At 41.0% G+C, this 25,559-nt stretch overlaps 1 protein-coding gene across 1 annotated transcript in view; it reads right to left on the bottom strand.

Moving 5' to 3' along the window:
* LOC145397108 (uncharacterized) overlaps window positions 1–25,559 on the bottom strand; it is a 54,859-nt gene that overhangs the window by 6,026 nt on the left and 23,274 nt on the right. Inside the window, exons 4-8 of the mRNA XM_080270310.1 lie at window positions 16,968–16,993; window positions 13,356–13,484; window positions 10,426–10,612; window positions 9,833–10,107; window positions 8,093–8,320 (exon numbers count right to left, since the gene is read on the bottom strand). Of these exons, the coding sequence (XP_080126436.1) occupies window positions 8,093–8,320; window positions 9,833–10,107; window positions 10,426–10,612; window positions 13,356–13,484; window positions 16,968–16,993 (845 nt within the window). The remainder of the gene's footprint in view (window positions 1–8,092; window positions 8,321–9,832; window positions 10,108–10,425; window positions 10,613–13,355; window positions 13,485–16,967; window positions 16,994–25,559) is intronic.

Genomic DNA, 25,559 nt, shown 5'->3' on the forward strand with positions numbered 1-25,559 from the left:
TTTTTAAAGATCCAGTTATATTATGCATTAGACTCTGGGTGAAGTACTTACTTTTCACACTGTCTTCCCTGCAACCGGATGATTTTATGTAGATTCATTACCCACTAGAATCCAAGTGACATTCTGTTCTCATTGTTCTTGATATTACGATTTTTTTTTTTTTTTTTTTTTGAAGAGGGGGCAGATTTGTTAACCAGATTCTAGGTCACGTTCTTTTTCCTTTGTCTTTGCTGCTCCCTGAGTTTTTTTTTTTTCGCGTTCATGTTTAAAAGTTTTATATATTATGGGATTTTGTTGACAGTAGGGTTCAAGGAGTATAGCATTATTAATCCCTTCTTTCCTATGACATAATTTCCATTTAATCCATGTTACTTCCTGATGATTTTGCTGAACTTGGGACAGATCTGTTGTAGTGGACATGTTAATGGAGGCTATCTCTAACATCACTAGTTCAAAAAGTCTTCAGTTGAATAAAATCGTCTGGAGATAGCATGGAAAAAAATACAGATAACGTCATCGGACTGAGGTGGTAAGGCACTTGAATCTGGCTGGTGCAATTTTCAGTTCTGTCTTTCCTGCAGCTGGATGTTTTGATTCTTAATTATTAAATTGAAAAAAAAAAATCCAATTTTGGGGAGATTCATTAAAACCTAAAATCCGACTGATTTATTTTTTTAGTTTGTTTTTGCCTTGACCATATGATTATATATTGTTTATGAAAGACATGTACTGAAGAGATTTATTAAAGTCACCACCAGTTCGAAGGGTCTAGGCTGAATAAAATAATCTAGGAGCAGCAAGAATAAAAAAAATGATGTTACGAAGTACCCGGTTTCGGGGGGTTCAGATAACAGAAAACACCTTCACTGCTAAAACCATAGCTTAAGCAAAAAAGGAAAAAAAAAAAAATCTCCAGGCTAAGTGGGTTTACCTCTTCACTCGGATGGTGTACTTGAATGAAAAGGTTAATAATTTACCTCTGGTTGCTTCCTTGGATCTGTATCAAATGCAACAACATGCCTTACGTATGCCGTGTTTACAGCCTTCTTAATCCTTTCATTTCAAAGACGTATTATTAGTCTTACTTTTGGTACCATTAGAGAGTTAAAATTGAATCATTTAAGATTTTTCAAAATAAAAGGGTTCCATACATCCTTCATTTATCTCTGAAGTACCGAGCTTTCTTTAAAGGTGAATAAAATCATCTGGTGTCAAGAATTATAGAAAAAAGTGGCCACGGAGTGAAAGGGTTCACTAGTTCCAGCAATGGCGGATTGAACAAGGCACTGTGTTAGCCATTTTTTGCGGCACCACTTTTCCACCTGACTGCTAGGATTTTTCTGAACTAATGCTAGTCGTCTGGTGTTATCTTAGATAATAATCCTCTCGGTATTATGACCAGAGAATATATATATATATATATATATATATATATATATATATATATATATATATATATATATATATATATATTTTTTTTTGAGGCGGGAGGGGAGAATAAAGGACCCCAACACACCAACTGCAGGGCAATCATTAAACAAAGGCGCCATTTCCAGTTCACTCTTTAGGGCCAAGAACGTCAAGATTTTTGTTTTCTTGCACTGCTTGGGTGATATTTTTAACAACAGAAGAACCACTCGTACTAAACAGGTACAAAAACACTAACCCCTCCAGTTCGAAATGTTTGCCCTGTTGTGCACAGAGGTCCACTGAGGTATCATGCATAATTATATAGAGAAAAATGCCATCTTACTGACACGAGCGAGCCTCTGTAAGCTACACAACAAACTCTTTCAGTCCAATGACGTATTTTATGTTGGTACCTATATTCTTATGAGTTTCAACTGAAAAGTTTACTTTTATTTTTATTTTTTAATAAAAGTGTAGCTTTCATCAGTTCGTTCTGTTCAAGAGAACAATATTGAAACTGGCGGGGGAGATCCATGTGGTGGCACCGATATAAAGCAGCAGCTCCACTGCCTTGTAATACTAATGTCCCTCAATTCACTCTCCCCAAAAAGTAAAGTATGATGAGTAGTAGGAGCAGCCTCAACCTGCAGTCCACAGACTTCACGTTCATCTGAGCCTGAGATTACTACTACTACTACTACTATTTTTATGATTTTTAGTTTAATATTTTTGGCTTTACCATTGTTTTTATCAGTGTTTACTTGAACAGTGATGTATGGGAAGTTACAGCTTTAAATAACTATCTTGAATCACTCTCCAGACTGGATCATTTCCTTGATACTTTGCATTATGACTGTGTTTTTTTAAAATGGCGAGTGTAATGCTGACCCTTTTTATGGTAGGACTTGGCGAAATCTTTCTGATTTTATGAACAGAAATTTCTTTAAGATACTTTGACGTGGGCAACCTTGATAGTAATAATTACACGTTCGTGGGATAAGGCAACTCCGAGTCTAAATGGCTTGATCATGTTTTGGGCAATGAGCATAAGTGTATAAAGATAGAGAATATGGGCATACGGCAAAGTATTATTGGCTCTGATCACATACCATTGGAAGCCACAATTAGTTTGACTGGAGATTTGTCGGCAATCCATCCTCACACATACTCCAGTAATAAAGCACATTTATCTGTAAGATGGGATAAACTTAAAGATCATGAAAAAAAGGGATATTAATCAGTCAGTTGATGCCTATCTACTTGGTTATTACTCTCTACCCATACATGACTGCTGTAGGACAGGCTGCCGTGACCCAGGATATCTTAAAATGATTGATGAATTGTATGAAATAATCACGAATAGCATCCAGACCACTAGCCAAAAATATATGAGACGATGCATTAAGAAAAACAAATTTAATGCAATCCCAGGGTGGAACCGTCGTGTTAAGGACAAACATAGTGTTGCCAGAATAAAATATCTTAACTAGTTAAGTCATGGCAACTTAAGAGGTACAGCTCTGCATGAAGAGATACTAAGTTCCAGAGAGGAGGTTAAGCGAGTCCTCAATGAATGTAAAAAGAATGAACATAGAGAAATCTGTCGGTCTATTGTGGATAAAATCTATAACAAAAATAAAAATCACTTTTGGGGTGAAAATAAGAAATAAAAATGTCTTAAACTCTCAAATGTTGTCGATGGTCACAATGGTGACTTTGAAGTAAATCAAGTATTTTATGAGAAATTCTTACGTAATCAGCCTCCTAGTGTTCTGGATGCGGAGGTGGATATTTGTAACGAGATAGGAAAAGCCTGGCCTCACGATAGAAAGATGTGTTTGACAATCTCCAGCATAACTCTGAGAAAGCTAATACACCGTCTCAACGCTGGACAAGGTCTTCACCAGGTTAATTCACAATTAAGGAATGCCTCAGAGTATTTTTTATGTTATCTTGCCCGTTTTGATAACACGTGTTTTGTTCATTGTTACATCCCTGGGAAATTACTGAGGGATACCATCACCTCTGTATTAAAAATACTAAAAAGAATGTGACAGGTTCATTTAATTATCGTCCAGTAATGCAGTCATCATGCCTTTTAAAGATTTTTGAATTATTTATTTTAGATATCTTATCCGAGAAGCTCATTTTAAATTTTAGACAGTTTGGTTTTAAATCTGGCTTATCAACCACTGATGCTTGTTTCACTTTATAAGAAATTATGAAACAATACTCTAGGTACAAGAGATCAGGCCTAGCCACATTCATTCGTTTCGTTTTCGTTTCGTTTTTAAAGGCTCCAACATGCTTGCATGTGTCGGCCTTGGTCACCTAATGGCGGCTCTCCACGCTGCACGATCCATTGCAGCCTCCCTGTTCAGTCCCTTAACCCTGAGGTCACACTTAATGACCTCGTCCCATGTCTTTCTCGATCTACCCCTCATAACCCCACCCCCAATATTAACACTTCTCACCTTCCTCACCCAATTATCATCCCCCATCCTCTCCACATGTCCAAACCACCTCAATCTACCTCTCCTCATCACAACACCAATACACTCCAGTCCCATCCTACCTCTCAACTCTTCCATTGTAAACCCAGCCCCTCCAGGCCTTGGACGCAGGGACGCACTGCACATCCACCTAATCATTGTCATTTCTGTACGTCTGAGCCGGCGAATGTTTTCCTCCTTCACTGCCCAGGTCTCACCGCCATACAGCATTACACTCCTAACACATGCTGCATACAAAGACCCCTTAGCACGTAGGGAGAGCCCTCTCAACGTCAGGAGAGGCAAGAGCTCCCCGAACTTCTTCCAACCACTTCTCACCCTAGCCACAGAGCTAGCTCCAGCCCCACCTCCAGCACACAACATGTCTCCCAAATAACAAAACTCTTCCACACACTCAAGAGATTCACCAGCAAGTTCAATCCTTTCACGTCTGACGATCTCCACCTGCTCACCCCGGCACGCCGTACACATAAAATCAGCATTATCTCACAGTCTACCTCTGATACCACTACATCTCTTATGCACCCATTTATCACACACACCGCACAAGATGGAATTACTTCCCACGCCCTTGTGGCAAACTGCACATGGCCACTCTCCCTCGTCTTTGACAGTACCGCCACCAACCCTAGATATCATCACTTTTGTTTTATCTGCATTTACCCTTAAACCCTTTTGCCCCATACCATCTCTCCACTTCCTAAACCTTTCCTCCGCCTCCCTTTCATTCTCTGCAATCAACACCAAATCATCAGCATACAACAACTCCCACGGGAGTCCGTTTCTAAAGTCACGTGAAAGAGCTTCAAGTACCATGATAAACAACATGGGACTCAAGACTGACCCCTGATGCACACCAACATTCACGGAAAACTCATCACTCAAATCTCCATTCACTCTCACCTGGGTGTGAGCACCCACATACATGGCCATAACCACCCTAACCAGCCACTCCTCCAAGCCAAGCTTTCTCATTGCCCACTTCACCACCTCTCTAGGGACTCTGTCAAAGGCCTTTTCCAAATCAACAAAAACAAAATAAAGATCCCTTCTCCTACCAATATATTTTTCCTGAAGCTGTCGAACAATGAATATGGCATCAGTGGTCCCCCTACCTGGCATAAACACAAACTGCATCTCATCAATATTCACTCTTTCTCTAATCATACCTTCTAAAACTCTCTCCATTACCATCATTATCTGATCTAAAAGCTTTGTACCTTTATAATTTCCTCTTTCCAGGGCATCACCCTTCCCTTTATACACATTTACAATTACACTCTTCAGCCAATCATCTGGGACAACACACTCATAAATAATCCTATTTATCAGGTCAGTGACTAAACTCACCCCTATATCGCCTGAGGCCTTCAACATTTCGGCAGTCAGCCCAGACACACCTGCTGCCTTCCCCACCCTCATCCTGCCTATTGCCTCACTCACAGTAGCAGTATCAATCAAAGGCCAAGGGCCAGACACTGGATCTGCTGGCTCCAAACCTTCCCTGTCCCAGTCAAACTCCTCATTCAACAACCGGTTATAATGCTCTCTCCATGCATCTTTAATATCCTCACTGTTCACCACTACCCTTCCTTCATCATTCTTCACACACTGCTCACCTATGATATCCCGATTATCCGTCTTCAGCTGACCTGCCACCCTAAATATATTTTTCCTTTCCCCATGATTTAGGTTATCAAGTAATTATCTCTGTGACTCAGACTTTGCCCTGTATACCTCTCTCCTAGCCCTACGCTTGGCAGCCAAATATTCCAATTTGCTACCACCCTTCTTCCATTCCCGGAAAAGCCTTCTTTTCTCCTTAATTGCAACTTCTACACCCTCATCCCACCACCAAGTTACTTTATGTCTTGGTGGTCCTCTTGTCCAGCCGCATGTTACATCAGTAACTCTCAAGAAATTGTTCTTGAGGGCTCTGTACTGTTCATTAACGCCTCTGTCTACAGCTCCCTGTTCAGCCACCACTCTCCTCAATTCGCTATAGAAGGCATCCCTTACTACTTGGTTTTTCAGCTTCCATATTTTCCTCCTAGGTACATAAGTCCTCTTTTTCATCACTTGTTCTTTAAGTACCATATCACAAATCAATAGTTTGTGCTGCTGCACACACTCCTCACTTCCTATAACTTTAACATCCCTCACTAACCTCCTATCATTGATTTAAGTAAAGCTTTAGATAGGGTAGACCACTTTATTTTAGGTAAGAAGTTGCTAAAATGTTCTCTACCATTTGATGTAGTACTACTGATTCTGCATTACCTAAGGAACCAGTAGGCTAATATTAGATTGCGAGATTCTTTTAGTAATTACTGATTTATCGAGAAAAGTATGAGACAAGGAGGAGTTCTGTCACCTTTCTTACTTAATTTTCATATAGGCAGCATTATTAATGACATAACAGACATTGGTGTTGGATGCTGCTATTGAGAACTCAGATGCAATATATTAGCTTGTGCAGATGACTTGGTACTACTAGCTGAAACACATGCAGGAATGGACACTTTATATAGTAAACTTTGTACCTGTATAGCTGAACACTTGCTTATAGTTAACAGGACAAATCTAAGTGTGTTAGTTTTAGTAACAAAGTGGATGAGACAACTGAGAGCATTGAACTGAATGGTGATACACTGCAAGTAGTAAAGGTTTTTAATTATCTTGGACATAATGTCTGCTTAAATTATATTATTTTTAGACTCAAATAAGATTTATGGCTCGTTTAATAGTGTTTTTAGGGATTTGAAAGCCGTTGTCAGGGACACATTTTTATTTCATTTACCAGACTACGGACTTTCATTATGGAACCACGATTCCTCTTTTAACAAAAAAAAAAAAAAAAAAAAAAAAGCTTTTGAGATTGGTTTTAGCAAAGCATTGAAGCGCATATGTGACGTACCGATCCTAGCCAGCAGTCACATCACGGCAGCTCTGCGTAATCAACTGCTGCTCAGGCATCACACTGCACTAGTCCAAGCCAGATACTGTAAGAGAGTGTTAGGGCTGCTAAACCCTATCTTTAGGATTAATATCCCACTTATGAAGGAGGATTTTTTTTTTTTATCAACACCTTTTTAAACACTTTAAATATGCATATAATGTGTATATTATTCATGGAGAGCTGGATATTCTGAGATCTCGGATTGACAGGACACAAAGGCAAGAGGACAGATGCAATCCTTGCATGATTTATGGCTATTAGCTTAATTCTATCACGATTTTCCCCCCATATATATATATAGATAGATATATATATATATATATATATATATATATATATATATATATGACTGTAAACATATGTGGCCTTTTATTATTATTTTATTAGATTTTAACCAAGTGTCATATTTTCTTATTTCTTAGTACACCCTTGCATAACTTTTTATTTAGTTGTGTAGTTGATCGGCTTTTATATTTGCAGATATTTCTAATGACTTTTTTCTTATCTTTATATTTTTTGTCCTAGTATTGTAGGTTACATATTTTTATTATTTTTTCTTTATTCCTGTGTTTTAAAGCCTAATTTGTAATCTTTATTTATCATTAATTGTAGTTTTCATTGCCCGAAGAGAGCAGTAGAGATTTGTTGTTTTATATACAGTATGTGCATGTGAGTGTTTATGTATATGTATGTATATGTATATGTGTGTATATTAGGTATATTTCTTTTAAGTGACTAACGGAAACCATCTTTCGGTAAGATATGCTATCGTCAACTATGTTCTTTACTGTACAATGGCCACAAGAATTTTTGGATTACGTAATATTATGTAATCTGTATATGTATACTGTAATACGGAATGAAATGATGATAACTACTACTACTACTACTACGACAGCTGCTACTACTACTACTACTACTACTGCTGCTGCTGCTGCTGCTGCTGCTGCTGCTTCTACTACTAGTTTGAGTAGTAGTAGTAGTAGTAGTAGTAGCAGTAGTAGTACTAGCAGCAGAAGTAGTAGTGCCGGTGGTGGTGAGAGTAAGAGTGAAATAAAATCACTAAAATGAAATCGCCTGGTGTGTCGTGGTATTGAAGGATATCACCCATTCATTCCGAATAGGTCTTTTAATATAAATAAAAATCGCTTCCAGATTACACGAATAAATACAACGTCCTCCTAGTGATGCGGTTAAGTATGCAGCTAACCTGTCTGCTGTGTCCACTAACTCTGCGATGGTTTCGGGTCGCGGTGGGTACTTCGGCAGGGTGAGGGAGGCGATCAGTGAACCTCTGTATGCAGCCCCAAGCACGAAGGCCGCCACCAACCACACCGCCACCAGGGACCGAGCTGATGTGTTTCTTGGTAGTTTCTGCAGGACACTCTGAGCTAGCAAAGTGGCCACCACCGTTTGCACCACGTTTCCGCCAGACATACTTGTGTTTCTGTCGTTGCCAGTGGGCGCCAACTGTTGCATCTAAAGTTATAAAAACATTCTGGCATTATCATAAGAGTCAGCTTTCCTACATAGTTTACGCCTTACAATCCAGAATGACGTGCCAGGAAGGAACCTGTATTGAAGAATGTGCTGGCGTACTCCCTGGAGTGTGCTGGCCTACTCCCTGTGTTACTGAGTTACTGAAAAAGCTCAACAAAGGGGGATGGTCAGTAGCTAGTCCCGAGGGCTGATGAAATGGAAGATTTCCATCCATCATGTGAGTACCTCCTTGCTCGACTGGTGCTACAGTCTACTCCCTACAAAATGTATTTGCTATTACAGTTTGTGATTGTGGTGGCGCATTAGTACCTAGCTAAAAAGATATTGGTGGATTATTGACGACAGTGAACCCAAGAGAAATCAGCCCTAAGCCTTCTTCTTCTTCTTCTTCGTCTTCTTCTCCTTCTCCCTCTCCTTCCCCTTCTACTTCTTCTTCCGCACTGTCATTTTGTACTTCATTTGTGATGTATTCTGTTACCACGTGTGTAAAAGTCTCTGACCGGCATAAAATGGTGTTCCTCAGTAATTCTATTATGAAATTGGCTTGGATGGGTTTAACGCGCATGGTAACACTTATCAATTAATCACGTATGCCGTTAGTAAATTCTCGATTTTTTTTTTTTCTTTTTATTATTACTTTGGAGATAGAAAGCCTATTCCCAAAAGGCCTGTTGTCCTCCTACGTGCCATAAGGATGGGCTGCATATCTACACTTACCACTTCCTGGATGCCAATTTTCCAATCGTTTTATAAGATACACCGAGCTATCTAACTCATAACCGTTGTGGTAATACTGAAAATCAGACTCTAATGCTCTTCCCTGTAACAAATGTAAATGTACCTCTTGGCTTATGATTAATAATTACTTTTCGTTATTGCTTAATTAACCAATCCTCACTTAAGTAGCCATTGTTCACTATTTTTCTGTTGATCTTTTCGAGTTTTCTTACACATTGTTTTACACTATGATTCAGGTTGTAGATAATATGTCCAAGATTCATGTCGTAACTATATTTTATTAATTATTTATTTTCATTTTTCCTAGGACGTTTCGTGTATCCTTACACATCATCAGCGACTGTAACATAGATACAATACACTATAAAACATGACATATACAACATAAACCTATACAATATATATACTGAAATGTACAACAACGACTAATAAAAGTATCTATATTACAGTCGCTGATGATGTGTAAGGATACACGAAACGTCCTAGGAAAAATGAAAATAAATAATTAATAAAATATAGTTACGACATGGATCTTGGACATATTATCTACAACCTGAATCATAGTGTAAAACAATGTGTAAGAAAACTCGAAAAGATCAACAGAAAAATAGTGAACAATGGCTACGCCTTGGTCTTTAATGATTTTTGTATATATATATATATATATATATATATATATATATATATATATATATATATATGAATGTATTACACACATGTGGCAAAAAACTGCTGAGGCATTACACTTACCGATATCAGGACGCTTGGCACCAACACGAGAACAACCAAGATAGTGATCCACACACTATCGTCCAGAGGGTAATACAAACTCAACCAGTTGGTGACCAGTTGGGGTTTGGCCATGCAGAAGGAGAGAAAGGCATATGTATAGCCAGTTGTGTACTCGAAGAATTCCAGGCGTTGGTGAAGTACTGCATGATATACGGGCGTCATAAACACTTTCCGCTGTGACGTTAGGTCCAGTGCCTGAGGAAAAAGCAGTTGATATTGGACACATCAATTATTATGTTTTATTTCTTTCATATAGCCGGTATCACACGCACAAACAACAAGTATCACTTAAACAACTATTCTCGTCAATTATGAAGACTCCCAATTTTTTGGCCTATATGTTTATATAGAGCATTTAATATTCTCTTGAAAATTCTGAATGTAATATATGCCGATAAAGAACGCATAACATACTCGACAATAATAAGCCGTAATGTGCAAAATAAATCACAATGAATGTGTTAGAAAATTGATATAAAAATAATCAGTGCCCTTAGTAATCATTCTTCGCACCTCGGACCAGAATTTGATGGGGATGACCTCGAAGGTGAAGTTCATGGCTTTGGCGACTGTCTGCAGAAGGAAGTAATCCATTCCTGTGCGATGAGTAACAACACGGCCATCCTCAGTCACCTCCTTCCTCTCCACCCACAGAGGCTTGTATGTGGTGGCGGCGACGGGAACTCTAACTCCATAGAGGCTGGAAACCACATACTGTATGTTATTTATATGAAGAACGATCCAAATATGATTCTTTTAAAACCACGTGCCCTAACTTACACTGTGGGAGTTACATTAAGATGATAGGATTCATGATGGCTATATCTAATTTGTAAAGTTCGAAAAGCCTCTGTAACTGATCAAGTCCTCTGGAGCAACGAAAAACATGAGACCACCTTTGTGAAGGGTTAGTGATTTTGAACATTATTTATGACTCATGTTAAATATAAACCATTGGAAAACTACGAGTAGAAATAAATAACTATATTTTGAACAGAGCCGTTGTACCAAGACCCTTCAAGGGGAAAAAAAAAACTTTACTGGAAAAGAAGAAATCGTCATTTCGCGTAACATCCTCTCATCCATTTTATACTATGGCTGTGAACTGCTTTACAATGTAAAGGAACATGTTCAACAAACTTATCATGATCAATATGAATCGTGGCTATCGAATGGGCACCTATACCAACAGCCACTGCTGAAAAATTTGGAGATAAGTCCCTGTTTTATATAGAAATGGGAGAGAGAGAGAGAGAGAGAGAGAGAGAGAGAGAGAGAGAGAGAGACAGACAGACAGACAGACAGACAGACAGACAGACAGATTAAATAAACGAAAAAAACAATATCAGTGATCATATTGCGAAAGACACTGATAACTGTTTCATGACGTATCATTCATCATCTCCGCACTGGAGAGGCAAGGTGGAGGCTATTTTTTTGGTCAACGCGTGCACGCGAGTGTGTGTGTGTGTGTGTGTGTGTGTGTGTGTGTGTGTGTGTGTGTGTGTGTGTGTGTGTGTGTGTGTAATAACACAAACTGTTTTCTGTAAGATTTTAGTCAATCTCTGTGGCGGGGTTGAGGGTCCGCAAGGGGCCTGACCTGTTGTTGAAAGCAATCAGCTGAAGGTCAGGATGAAATGACAGTCAGCTTACATAATTTTCATCTTATTTAGCCCAAACTTGGTGGAAGGGTTGAGGATTAGGCTAGAACAAATGGATTCGATTTTGAAAATAATTAGTTAATGGTCAAGGTCAAAGACCAAGGTGAAAAATCCAATTATACTCTAATGCGTCTCTGTTAACCAGATTACTAAAACTATTTTAACATGATTTGGACCAGCCTCTGTGCAAGGGTTCAGCATCAACCATAACACTAACCTTTTGTGCCTGGGAACATTAGGCCAGAGATCATGGTCAGATCGAATTGAAGCGTAAACAGTTGTTAACAGATTTAGACCAAAGTTTGTAGAAGTGTTCAGGACAAGCCAAGGATTAAGAACTTTGATTATGTGAACAGTCAGTCAAATATCAAAGCTGCAGGGAATGGCACAAAAGTAAAGGTCAGCTTACGTTTATCTAACTTAGACCAAAGTTGATAGGATGAAGGGCTGAGGTTCTGGCAGTTCTGAAATAACTTTTATTTGAAGAGCAATTGGTCGGTGGTCGTGGGGCAATGTCAATCGTTCGGTCCTTCGCCCAAATGTAGGGTTCAGATATTGCACTCTGAGTAATATTTTTGGGTGAGATGGCGGGATGAAGGGGAGAGGTATGTGAAAGAGCGGGGTGTGAGCTGGGGGGGAGAACAGCAAAATGGCGGTGTACAGAGCGACACGGCGGCAAGTTGTCCGTGGCCGTGCCTTACGAGATTATGGCGCCTGGCAATAGATAGACAGATAGAAAACGAATTTCATGTATTGATTCTATACTTTTCACATATAATGACCAATTTAATTTCCGAGCAATAACAGCAGTGTCTATGATTATGATTCGTACATTTTTTTTTCCACAATAACCACAGAAAGTGTTAGGAAAACAATCATTAAATAAACAATGTACCGGTACGCAGAATGGAGCTTCTTGATTCGGAGTTCTCAATATACAGTTTTAAATCTCAAGTTATCTTTACAGTAGAATGGCAGTGCCCCTCCCCCCCCTCTCTCTCTCTCTCTCTCTCTCTCTCTCTCTCTCTTTCTCTCTCTGGAGGTAAGGGCGAGAGTGGGTGGAATTTTAGTGGAGACCTTGGGAAATAGGTTCATGAGGTGAATAGGTCCATGAAGGAAAAAGTTCATTTGGGATAATAGGGGGTACACTGGAAAATATTATAACACTGGTGAAATGGGCCCAAGTAGGAAGGCAGGATGAAAAGATAAAAACAGACTACTGGCGAAAATAACTGCATTGGAGAAATAGGAACATCCGTATATTTTGTTCTTCCCCTGGGAATATGATAGATCCAAGAGTGAAAGATAGATTAATAAAGAAAATGGGTCCAAGTGGGCAAATAAGTTTATGTGGGAAATAGGGCCATGTTGGAAAAAAGGTGATGGAAACAAGGTCTATGGTGGAAAAATAAAAGGGTCCATGGAGAGAACTAAGCCCTGGGAAAACGAGGACGACAAAGGAAAAGTAGTCCATGGGGATAAATTCGTCCATATGGGTAATCACCATGAGTAGAAATAGGTTCATAAGAGACTGATCCATGGGGTTAAGTAGGTCTAAGTGGTAAATAGGTTGATGGGAGAAAATAGGTGCAAGATGGGAAACAGATCAATGGGGAACTTGGGTCAGTACAGAAACAGCTTCCTGGGGGAAAACAGGTGGGTGGATTGTTGACATCTTTGGGGTGCAGTGAAAGACAGCATTTTGGGAACGTAATACATTATTTGAAACCGCAAATGATTATACTATTTGTAATACTATTAACTGCTAAACGCTGTACTCACTTGTCATACTTCTCTGGAGACAAAGGAAGACTGGAGGAATACTTTAGACCTTGTTGGCTGCTCCAAGAAGCCACTCGTATGAACTGGGTTCCAAGTGGGGTATAAGGCAGGTACACAAATACACCCAGACTGAAATATATAGTACTGTAATTAATAACTATGATATACTTGTTGCTAAAAACCCCAAAAGCAAACGGACACCAAAGCAAATATTACGTCAGTAGCAGTAGCAGTGACACCTACTTTATTTCCTTTGGACCGGTGACGTACTTTTCATTTTATTCTTACCATCAACAGAAAATGTTATTCAACTTTGGATATGCTTCTAGTAATAAAGTGGTAACTGAAGGTTATATCCAACTCCTCCTTATTGCAGAGCCTCTCCAAATAAAGTAATCTTATGACAGCAATAACTGAATATAAAAATACTGTACATCATCTATGTAAACCTGTTAAAACAAACTTTTGATCATTTCCAGACCGAGGCTGTAATACATAGGCTAAGTAGGGCAAAATCATTTTAAACATGCTCCGCTTGATCTTAACCTTACAGTGGAAAAATTGTTTTTACTCTCACAAAGGCCTGTTCAACTTGCAGTGCAAATCCATTTAAAAATGATACTGGTCTACTTCATTTGAACATCAATATGTTTGCTGCTAGATGATTTATCTTAACATGATTTTGATTCATCCCGACAGAATCATTATTGATGAACTTTGAAAGTTTACATCCAGGAAAGGCACAAAAGTTTATTTTTTTCCTAGGTGATCAATTAATTTATCCACTACTGACTTGTTTAATGCTCACCCGAACCTAAGTGGGGCGATGAAATGTACATTCATGTTTGAGAAGGTGTACTTGGTGGAAATCAGTGGTATGATTTCTTGCAATGACAGGCGGGTGATGATGATGAGCCTTGTTTCCCACACCAGGAGGCGGCCCTTGAGTGAGGAGTCAGCGAAGATGGAGAGGAAGGCTGGGTCGTCACCCACCACTACCACCGTCACGCACCACGACGCCTGACGCAGCTTAGGGAGGAGGAAGGGGGCTGCACAGGATCGTAATCTGTTCGCCTAGCTATTTTACTGAAAACACAAAGGTGCAAGCACATCCCGAATATCTGGTTATTTATGGAACACCCGCATTTGTTAGAATGGATCATCGTACATTCAGTACTACAGAAAGCAATCAGCAGTGACTTAGAAACGTCAGACATGCTGTGTTTTCACCACATGCTTCAGAGGTTACCGTTACACTGTCAGAGCTTCTCCAAATCTTCTTTATCTCATTTCAGTAATACGGTCCTAAATGACTTAGAATACTTAGTAATACCCCTCCCATGGTAATTTATTTTGCACATTACATCAACACTATCCACTTGGATGATCTTGATGCGAATTGTGTTGAAAATAAAAGGACATGAATAACTCACCTGAGAATGTGAACACGCAATCATTATACCTAGGCAACTTCTCCCAAAGAAGGGGAGATAGCCGAGACAGGACGACACACTCCCAAGTTACTCATCTAGACACACACACATTTATTCGTATCTTACCCCCAAGGGAAGAAGGGACAGATCTTCACCTCACCACACTTCACGTGGGTCAACTGAGTAATGCAATCGGCGACATTATTAGCAGAGCCCGACAGCATAGCTGGTTTACCCCTGCCACATCATAACGGACTCATCCCTTACCCCCACCTGACCTGATCAGCTGATCAGACCAAATGTGGGAGAATATCCCTTCATGGCCGTGTCATCATTTATTCATTCACAGTTTCTCTTCAATCATTCCTATCACCTGCAGCCACTCCTCCTTGTTCAATAGACATTCCTCTTGCATCCAACACTCTTCACAATGTCCATCCATCTTACTCGTGGTCTTCCTTTCAGCCTGACACCTCTCATATCCGATCCAGTTATCTTTTTCACCAACCGCGCATTGTCTATTCTCTCCACATGCCCAAACCATTGCAACACTCTCTGCTCAACTCGATCAGCCATCTCTCGCATAACTCCAGTTATCCTTTGCACTTCATCATTTCTCACTTGATCCATACGCGTCATTCCACACATACTCCTCAGTCACCTCATCTCCATTACATTCAAACTTTTCCTTTCTGCTGCACCCATTTTCCATGTTTCAGCCACATATAACGAAGTCCGTACCACTACACTCTCATACAGCCTTCTCTTTACATCCATTCTAAGCGAAGGACATCTGAACACTTTTTTTCATTCCTCCCAGCACCTTTCCTACTTCATTCATTCTAAACTTCACTTGGACATCTATTTTTTCATCCACAGCAACATGTGAACCTAAATACTTAAAACACTCTGCCTACTCAAGCAACTCCCCATTCACAATTATATTCATCCTCCTACCATCTACCAACCTCATACACTTCATCACTTTACTTTTTCTCCTTTACTCTCAACTTCATCCTTTCACACACCCTTTCAGACTCCTCTACCAACTATCTCAATCTCTCCTCCAAATCAGCTACCAGTGCAGTATCAACCGCAAAAAGCAGCTGATTCAGATTCCACTCTCTACCATCAACATTCACCAGACTCAAACCTCCACCTAGCACTCTCGCATTCACCTCCTGTACAACACCATCCATATAAATATTAAACAACAAGGGCGACATCACACTTCCCTGCCACAGCCCCACTCTCACGGGAAACCAATCACTCACAGCATTTTGCACTTCTGCACATGCTCTACCGTTTAAATAAAAACTTTTCATGCCTCTTAGCAACCTGCCATGAAGTCCATACAATCTCAAAACAGTCCACAAAGCCTCCCTAATTTTATCATATGCTTTCTCTAAATCCACGAACGCCCCAAACACATCCTTACCTTTTGTTACATACTTTTCACACACGGTCTCACAACAAACATCTGATCCACGCATCCCCTTCCTCTCCTAAAGCCATACTGCTCATCACCAGTTACTCCTTCTGTACCCTCTCTCTCTTAATTAACATTCAACCATACACCTTACCTACAACACTGAACAGACTTATACCTCTAAAGTTGGTACACTCATACTTATCATCCATAACTTTATACATTGGAACCACACAAGCACTTGCCCAGTCAATTGGCACCATACCTTTCACAAAACACACATTCAACAATCTTACTAACCACTTAACAATAGTCACCCCTCCTCCTTTCAGGCATTCGACAGCACACCCATCCATACCGGCAGCTTTCCCTGCTTTCATCTCCTTTACTGTCTCCTACACTTCCTCCATCATGATCAATGAATCATTCAACTCTCCCAACACATTTATTCCTTGCACTCTTCCATCTGCAACAATATCAGCCTCCCTTTCCTCCTGTACATTTAACAATCTTTCAAAATACTCTGCCCATCGCTTCCTTACTGCATCCACTTCAGTTAACATCCTTCCATCCTCTGCTTTTACTCATTCTTCCTTCTCAGATTCTCCCTTTTGCACCCTTTTCACTTCCTTCCAAAACATTTTCTTAATCTGTTGAAAATTCTCAGTCAACCGCCTACCCCACCTCTCATCTGTTGCCACTTTAGCATCACACACAGTCCTTCTTGCCCTATTCCTCTTTTACTTATACCTCTCATATGACACCTCGTCCTTTATCTGCAGCCACACTTCATATGCACACTTTTTCTCAGCATCAGGAATATTTACTCCCTCGCACCACCTTTCACTTCCCTTTCTTACACCACCACTTTCTAGTCTCACACCACACACCTCTTTCGCATGCCCCACCACAGCACTCTTAAACAACTGCCATACCTCCTCCACACTGCCATTTTCCTGCTTTTTTCATGCGTTCCACTCATCTTTCAACTTCTCCTGATACCCTATCATATTCTCTCTTTTATCCATGTCACGGGGTTTTATAATATCACGGTAATTTTGAAATAATTGGTTAAATGTTATTTAAACTGATATTAATATTCAATAATATTGAAGAGCAGAGACAATGATTGTCTTGCTACATCAAGCAACGATTACTTTACACTGACTTGCTAAGATCCTCTAAGAACGAGAATTTATAAACTTTCTCAACAGTACACAGCAGAGACTAATTACTCACAATTGCTGAATTACTGTACTGTTAGCCTCTGGAGAAAGTTACTTCACCCCTGACAATAAATAACTAATACTAATAATAATAACATCAGGTTCTTGCTGATGCATTAACTCCTGGCACAACGGATTTTAAGTTAATACAACAAGACTGGTCTAAGTACCAGTTATGAAAGCAAACGTTTATGCAAGCTAGGAGCTATATGGAAAATAAGCTTAATTTGGATTAAATGAAACAAGATTTTACTTTACACTGAGCTCAAGAAAGGAACTGTTAAATTTATTGATTACAAAAAATAAATTTAACGTTACAATTCAAATCAAATCAGTGAGATGCACTCACTCACTCACACAAAAGCTAAATACTTACGCCTAGGAAAAACACCTTAACTAAGCTCTTAAAACTAGGATTATACAAAAGGAAATACCGGTCGATGAATGCTGTGTATCACCCAAATCTAGGATGGGAGTCTGGGGGCTGTGTCAAGCGGAGTCTGGGTACTAGCTGACCTCTCTCTACTCTCACTTCTGTAGCACAGGACCTCTCTCCGTCACAGCAAACACTCGACTGCCCAAGTCGTGCGAAAGAAAAGCGGAGCACTCGGCCGCATTTTCTAACGGTCGAATGAGCAGGGGCGAACAATAAAAAAACAATAGTATCGCTCAGTACAGCACTTAGTGACGTGCATTAAATTGGTCACTTTTGAAAACGGTGACGAATGTTTTGAAAAGTATACTCCGAAATGGAGAGAGAAACGGTTAACTGAGCGATACACAGTGAGTTTTCCACTAATAGTTTGTGGCTTCTCACAAAAGGGAAATGTCGCGAATTGATTCGTGACATTACGCCCCTACAAAATTAAATTTTTTCCTTATGGGAAAAAATTTGTGGATATATATATATATGTACACATCCTAAGTCATTCACACAAGATTCACTCTGTGGTGTGTGTGCTATCCTGCTACAGGAGAAAGTCGCAGTCGCCAGTGAGCGAAAAAACGTATTTACGTTAATAGAAGCAAGCTTGAGGGAAAAACTCTGTGACGACGGTGAAAATCCTGTACTCAGGTCAAACTGAGCGAAAAGTCGCTACATTTACACCGACAACTAATTGTTGTGTAGCATGGTGTATGTAATACACGGTGTAGGTGTGACAGTTGTAGTGTAACTGTACCTACGTGTAAAATGACACAGTAAATAATATGGCGACGACGAAGGCAGAGGAGAAGAGGCGGCAGCGTGCGGCAGACGATCAGCTGGTCCGCACAGCAAAACTGCTACACCCATTGCTGAACCTGCAAAACCAATTGAGGTGGAGCATCAAAAGTGTCAATGAGACAAAATTTTATCATGTTACAATTACTCTCTCTGCCTAGCAGTCAGTGCTACGACGTACATTCGAGGTCGCCATTAATTATAGCACACGATTATGGTCGGCAAGTTGAGAATCCTTGTGCAAACTTGGGTCTTCCATAGCTTCGAACCGCACACGGGTCCTCAACCTGTGCCTTAACCTACAGTTCTTATATTAATATCGGAGAGCTGAGAATCCTTGTGCAAACTTGGGTCTTCCATAGCCTCAAGTCGCCTCTGCAGAGTTCTCACTTCCCCCTTAACCTACAATACAATACTTATATTAGTACCGGGAAGCTGAGAATCCTTGTGCAAACTTGGGTCTTCCATAGCCTCAAGTCGCCTCTGCGGAGTTCTCTCTCGAACTTCCCCCTTAACCTACAGTACAATACTTATATTAGTACCGGGAAGCTGAGAATCCTTGTGCAAACTTGGGTCTTCCATAGCCTCAAGTCGCCTCTGCGGAGTTCTCTCTCGAACTTCCCCCTTAACCTACAGTACTTCTATTAGTACTGGGAAGCTGAGAATCCTTATGCAAACTTGGGTCTTGCATAGCCTCAAGTCGCCTCTGCGGAATTCTCACTTCCCCCTTAACCTACAGTACTTATATTAGTATCGGGGAGCTGAGAATCCTTGTGCAAACTTGGGTCTTCCATAGCCTCAAGTCGCCTCTCAACTTCCCCCTTAACCTACAGTACTTCTATTAGTACCGGGAAGCTGAGAATCCTTATGCAAACTTGGGTCTTCCATAGCCTCAAGTCGCCTCTGCGGAGTTCTCTCTCGAACTTCCCCCTTAACTTACAGTACTTCTATTAGTACTGAGAGCTGAGAATCCTTGTGCAAACTTGGGTCTTCCATAGCCTCAAGTCGCCTCTCAACTTCCCCCTTAACCTATGGTACATACATTAGTACCGGGAAGCTGAGAATCCTTGTGCAAACTCGGGTCTTCCATAGCCTCGAGTCACCTCTCAACTTCCCCCTTAACTTACGGTACATAATATGTATGTACAGGCCCTGGACATAATGTGTCCTGTGGGGCCAATGGGCGAGACGTCAGGTCTGCACCCACTTCACCACTACCCTGTCTCTCAACTGACTCAGAGATTACAGGTGTAGTTACAAATGGCACAGGAAGGGCATGTCCCTGATTTGTGGTGATACTTTGGCACACACTGCAGGAACGGACAAAACTATCTATGTCCCGTCCCATCCCTGGCCAGAAAAAGTCAGCTCGGATACGGCCCTGGGTCTTCCTTTTGCCCATGTGACCTCCTGAGGCTGAACAATGACCCCATTGTAACACTGCTAGGCGGTACTTGGCGGGAACGACAATGCAGTCGAACCTCGCCCTCGGGTGTTCGTGACTCACGGTAGAGCCGTCCTTGTACGAAGAAACTTGGCTCGACCTCCCCGTGAATACTTAATCACTCGACCCTTTTGTTTGTTCCGTACGGCAGCAAGTGTCGGGTCAGAATGTTGTTCTTGTACAACAAGTTGACTACACATCAGATCTTGCGGCGATTCAATGATCACTGGGGTGACACAGTCTGGAGCCTCAGCCATGGCTCGTGTTACCGCAGCAGCCGAAGTCTGAGTAGCGTCATCGGAGCAACTATCCTTGACTCCATTAATATTTCCAATGATGAGTTCAAATAAAGGTTCTAGCATGACAACTGCAAGTGTCGTACCAGTATAAAATGGAGATGCCACCTGGATACATGCCTCAGGGAACAATCTCACTGATTCATCAATAAGGCTTGCATGGATCTGTCGACCTGTATACTGCTCAGGCCGAACTAAACTCTGCTTAACAGAGCAACCTGAGGAACCATTATCTCTCAGGACCTTCACAGGAATGCCTCCCACAAACCCTGGCTGTACAAGGAAGGTACTGTCACCTGTGGTGGGGCCTGTGGAGGAAGCAGCTAGCCACTCATGAGGCTGCTGAATTGATGCGGCAAACATTGTGCCTTGAGAATTATAAGATGGAACATTGGCCATCTGTGGAGGGGGGTTCACTGTCACTGTGGGACTAGTGAACTGTGGGGAAGTACCCACACTGGTAGGGACGTGACCACCAGGCTGCTGCTGAGGAATGAAGGCTGCATTCGCTTCCTGCCTCTTTTGAGCTGGTGGTGGAAAAGTTTGTCCCGACGGTCAGTTGCGTGGCTGATACTGCTGCTGGTTAGGGTACTTGTACCTCTTCCACTCAGGTTTCTGAGTGTTTTGCCCCTGGTCCTTCCACTGCGGTTTTGGACCTTGACCATTATTCTGAGAATGGCCTTGTTGCTGGGGTTCAGTCTGAGACGGCTTCCCAGATTTGGCAGTATCTTTTCTGCTCCAGGTGTTTTGCTTACGAGTTTGATACCCGTATGCAGTAAAGAATGCGTCAGCCTTCTCTGCCATTTGGCTGGCATCTTTCACCTGGCAGATCTTAAGCTGTGCTATGAGCTCAGCAGGCCACGACCTCTCTAGCTGTGTACGCAGCATAAGGTCAATTATCCCCTCACGCGTGGAAGGAGTTTCATCTTTCTCCATCCACTCATTTAAATAAGCTGTGAGACGATCAAGGAACTGAACAGCTGTCTCCTTGTCTTGGAGACGAGCTCGCATGAACTGAACTTTGGCGTCGTCTACTGTGAGACCATACGCCTTAATGAGTGCAGCTTTCATCATCTCATATGTGAGATTGTCTCCACGAATTCTGTGGAGAATATCGAGGGCAGGACCCTCAAATAGGCTTAGAAACTGAAGCCGCTTAGCTGCCTCATCCAGTTGATATAAGTCTGCCATGTCCTCAAAACGAGCTATGTACGGCTCGATTCGCTCGCTTTCCTTGTATGAAGGAAGCTTGATGCGTGGGGTCGCCAGGACATGTGCAGGGAGAACGCTCGTGGAGCTTGGACCAATTGCACCAGACGTGTCTGAAGCCAAGGAATCTCGCTTGAGCTTCAGCACTTCAAGTTCATGTTTTTCTCGTGCCTCACGTTCGGCACGCTCGTATTCGCGCTGTTCTCGCTCATATTCGCGCTGTTCTCGCTCATATTCGCGCTGTTCTCGCTCATATTCGCGCTGTTCTCGCTCATATTCGCGCTGTTCTCGCTCGTATTCGCGTTGTTCTCGCTCACGTTCACGAGCGTCTTTCTCACGTTCTTGCTCGTAATTAAACCGTGAGAGAACGTAACTCTGTATTTTCTCTGGGTCAGTGAGACCCATATCTTTGGCTTCCTGTACATAAGCACTGGCTGCCATGGCGCTAATTTATTAAGCAAACGAAACTGAGCACTGACTGCTTCGCAAACGAATGCTAATAATACAAATAAAGAATACAGACACAAGCTAGTGGTGACCAGTCTTATCTAGTTAACTGGCAAAGAATAAATCAAAAATGTAAATGACTGGGAAGACTCAATAATAAACACAATGGGTACGCCGACTTCCCAGGAGCGAATAAAATCGTCTGGCGTTACCAAAAATAAACTAGAGTTAAGTACTCTATTGATTAATAAAGCAAAAACTCACTTGCTAAATTAACGGTAAACACCAGTAAACTTGTGTCTATAAACTTTAATGATAAATACCTAAATATGAATGAGTGAGCACTATCTCGTGAATAGCTTTAGGGTTAGGAGTTAATATCCTGGAATGAGGTCGCCAATTGTCACGGGGTTTTTATAATATCACGGTAATTTTGAAATAATTGGTTAAATGTTATTTAAATTGATATTAATATTCAATAATATTGAAGAGCAGAGACAATGATTGTCTTGCTACATCAAGCAACGATTACTTTACGCTGACTTGCTAAGATTCTCTAAGAACGAGAATTTATAAACTTTCTCAACAGTACACAGCAGAGACTAATTACTCACAATTGCTGAATTACTGTACTGTTAGCCTCTGGAGAAAGTTACTTCACCCCTGACAATAAATAACTAATACTAATAATAATAACATCAGGTTCTTGCTGATGCATTAACTCCTGGCACAACGGATTTTAAGTTAATACAACAAGACTGGTCTAAGTACCAGTTATGAAAGCAAACGTTTATGCAAGCTAGGAGCTATATGGAAAATAAGCTTAATTTGGATTAAATGAAACAAGATTTTACTTTACACTGAGCTCAAGAAAGGAACTGTTAAATTTATTGATTACAAAAAATAAATTTAACGTTACAATTCAAATCAAATCAATGAGACGCACTCACTCACTCACACAAAAGCTAAATACTTTCGCCTAGGAAAAACACCTTAACTAAGCTCTTAAAACTAGGATTATACAAAAGGAAATACCGGTCGATGAATGCTGTGTATCACCCAAATCTAGGATGGGAGTCTGGGGGCTGTGTCAAGCGGAGTCTGGGTACTAGCTGACCTCTCTCTACTCTCACTTCTGTAGCACAGGACCTCTCTCCGTCACAGCAAACACTCGACTGCCCAAGTCGTGCGAAAGAAAAGCGGAGCACTCGGCCGCATTTTCTAACGGTCGAATGAGCAGGGGCGAACAATAAAAAAACAATAGTATCGCTCAGTACAGCACTTAGTGACGTGCATTAAATCGGTCACTTTTGAAAACGGTGACGAATGTTTTGAAAAGTATACTCCGAAATGGAGAGAGAAACGGTTAACTGAGCGATACACAGTGAGTTTTCCACTAATAGTTCGTGGCTTCTCACAAAAGGGAAATGTCGCGAATTGATTCGTGACAATCCAACTCACTCATTTTCAAAACCTCCCTGCCACACCTAACTCTCCTAGCTCTCACCCATCTCTTACCTACTCTTAAATTTCCCTCCACCAGGTAGTGGTCAGACATACCTCCACCCTCCCCTCTCAAAACTCTCACATCCAACAATCTTCCTATTACATTCCTGGACACAGCCGCATAGTCCATCAATGCTCTATCAACAACCCTTCCACCCTCCTGTCTCACCTATGTTTACCTATAAATATCTTTCTTCTTAAACAAGGTATTTCCAATCATCATCTCTTACTCAACACATCCCTGTCATTCGTTCCCCATTTTCATTTCTTCCAGGCACACCATGCATACCAACTACATTTTCAACTACTACATTACCCACTCTAGCATTGAGATCTCCCATCATTACCACATTCACATTCGCTCCAAAACTCTGCAGACACTCAGCAACATCATTCCAGAAAGACTCCGTCTCTTCTGCATCCCCTTCGGTACGAGGCCCATATGCAATCACAAGTATCCACAACTCACGTCTAGATTTCGCTTTCACCCACATCAGTCTCGATAACACCGTCTTCCAGTCAGTCACACACTGCTGCATTCCCTGGCTGAATAACAAGGCCACACCTTCTCTCGCCCTTCCTCTGTCAACACCTGACATCCTTCCAGTCACACTTCCAAACTTAGACTCACCTTTCCCTTTCATATTTGTTTCACTCAAAGCTAACACATCCAACTTTCTTCTCACAAACATTCTCCCAGTCTCCTCCCTTTTAGCCTCAATTATTGTGCTACATCCACGCACATTCACAGACCCAATCTTCAGAGTACGGGGATAACTCAATCTCCCATCCCTTTCTAGTCCCTGTCTCATTGTAGGAACTAAAAAACAGAGGAAGTGGTCTCTAGTCCCCTCACCCCGCCTCTTTTAGTCGCCTTTTACGACACGCAGGGAATACAGTGGCAGAATTCTTCCTAACACAACTGGCCTCAGAGTGGTAGTACCACCCCATAGTGCGGCCAGATTGTATCCCCTCCTCCAAGTCTATTTTGGCGTCTAAGGTGTGATTCAAGTGCTACCAGTTAGCAGTTCTCGGATTGAGAAATAGTAAATAAATACAACTAAACACGTCTTGATTCACGAGTGCATGTCAGGAGTACTGAATGCGAATGAGGACTGGGTAAAAATTGGAAGATGAAAGGAATGAAAACGAATGACAACTGGATAAACGAGAGCTATTACAGGAGTGAATGCTAATGATAACTGGATAAGAGAGAGAGAGAGAGAGAGAGAATCCACCAGGCAGACAATGGTATATATATATATATATATATATATAAATATATATATATATATATATATATATATATATATATATATATATATATATATATATATATTCTTTTTTTTCTTTTTTTTAATGCAAGAAAGAAGGATCCAAAGGCCAGGGGCCCACAAACCGTTCCTTCCAAGCTAAATACAAAAACAATACAACAGAGAGCCAAAGTCAAGATCCGTTCATTTCGAGATGCATGGAGACACTGCGTTTGAAAGACTGGAGGTCACAGGAAGTAGGAAATACAGACATGGGGAAACAGTTCCAGAGTTGACCTGTTGCATAAATGAAGGACTGGGAGTAACGGTTAACTCTTGCATTAGAGAGCTGGACAGAAAAGGGATGAAAGTTTGTTGCTAGACGGGTGTTACGCGTCCGTCTTAGAGGTGGAGGGATGCAAGCGACAGTTCAGAGGAGCAGCAACCAATGAAATCGCGATAGAAAAGAGATAATGCAACAGTGCGGCAAAGAGACAGAGGTTGAATGGAGCCAGTAAGAGAAAGAGAGCTGATAAGACAAAAAGCTTTTGACTCCACCCTATTGAGAACAGCTCCACATGCTCATCCATGGATTGAAGTTAATTACTTGTTTTCATTTTGGGAGATCCAAAGATTTTATTCCTTTTTTTTTATACTAAGAAGAAGGAACCAAAGGTTAGGAGCCCGAAAACAGTTCCTTCCCCCCCAAAAAAAAAAAAAAAAAATACAAAAGAGAGCC

Source organism: Coenobita brevimanus, chromosome 40 (genome assembly GCF_032717465.1).
Source record: "Coenobita brevimanus isolate Jiangsu-jjx chromosome 40, ASM3271746v2, whole genome shotgun sequence".
NCBI lineage: Eukaryota > Metazoa > Arthropoda > Malacostraca > Decapoda > Coenobitidae > Coenobita > Coenobita brevimanus.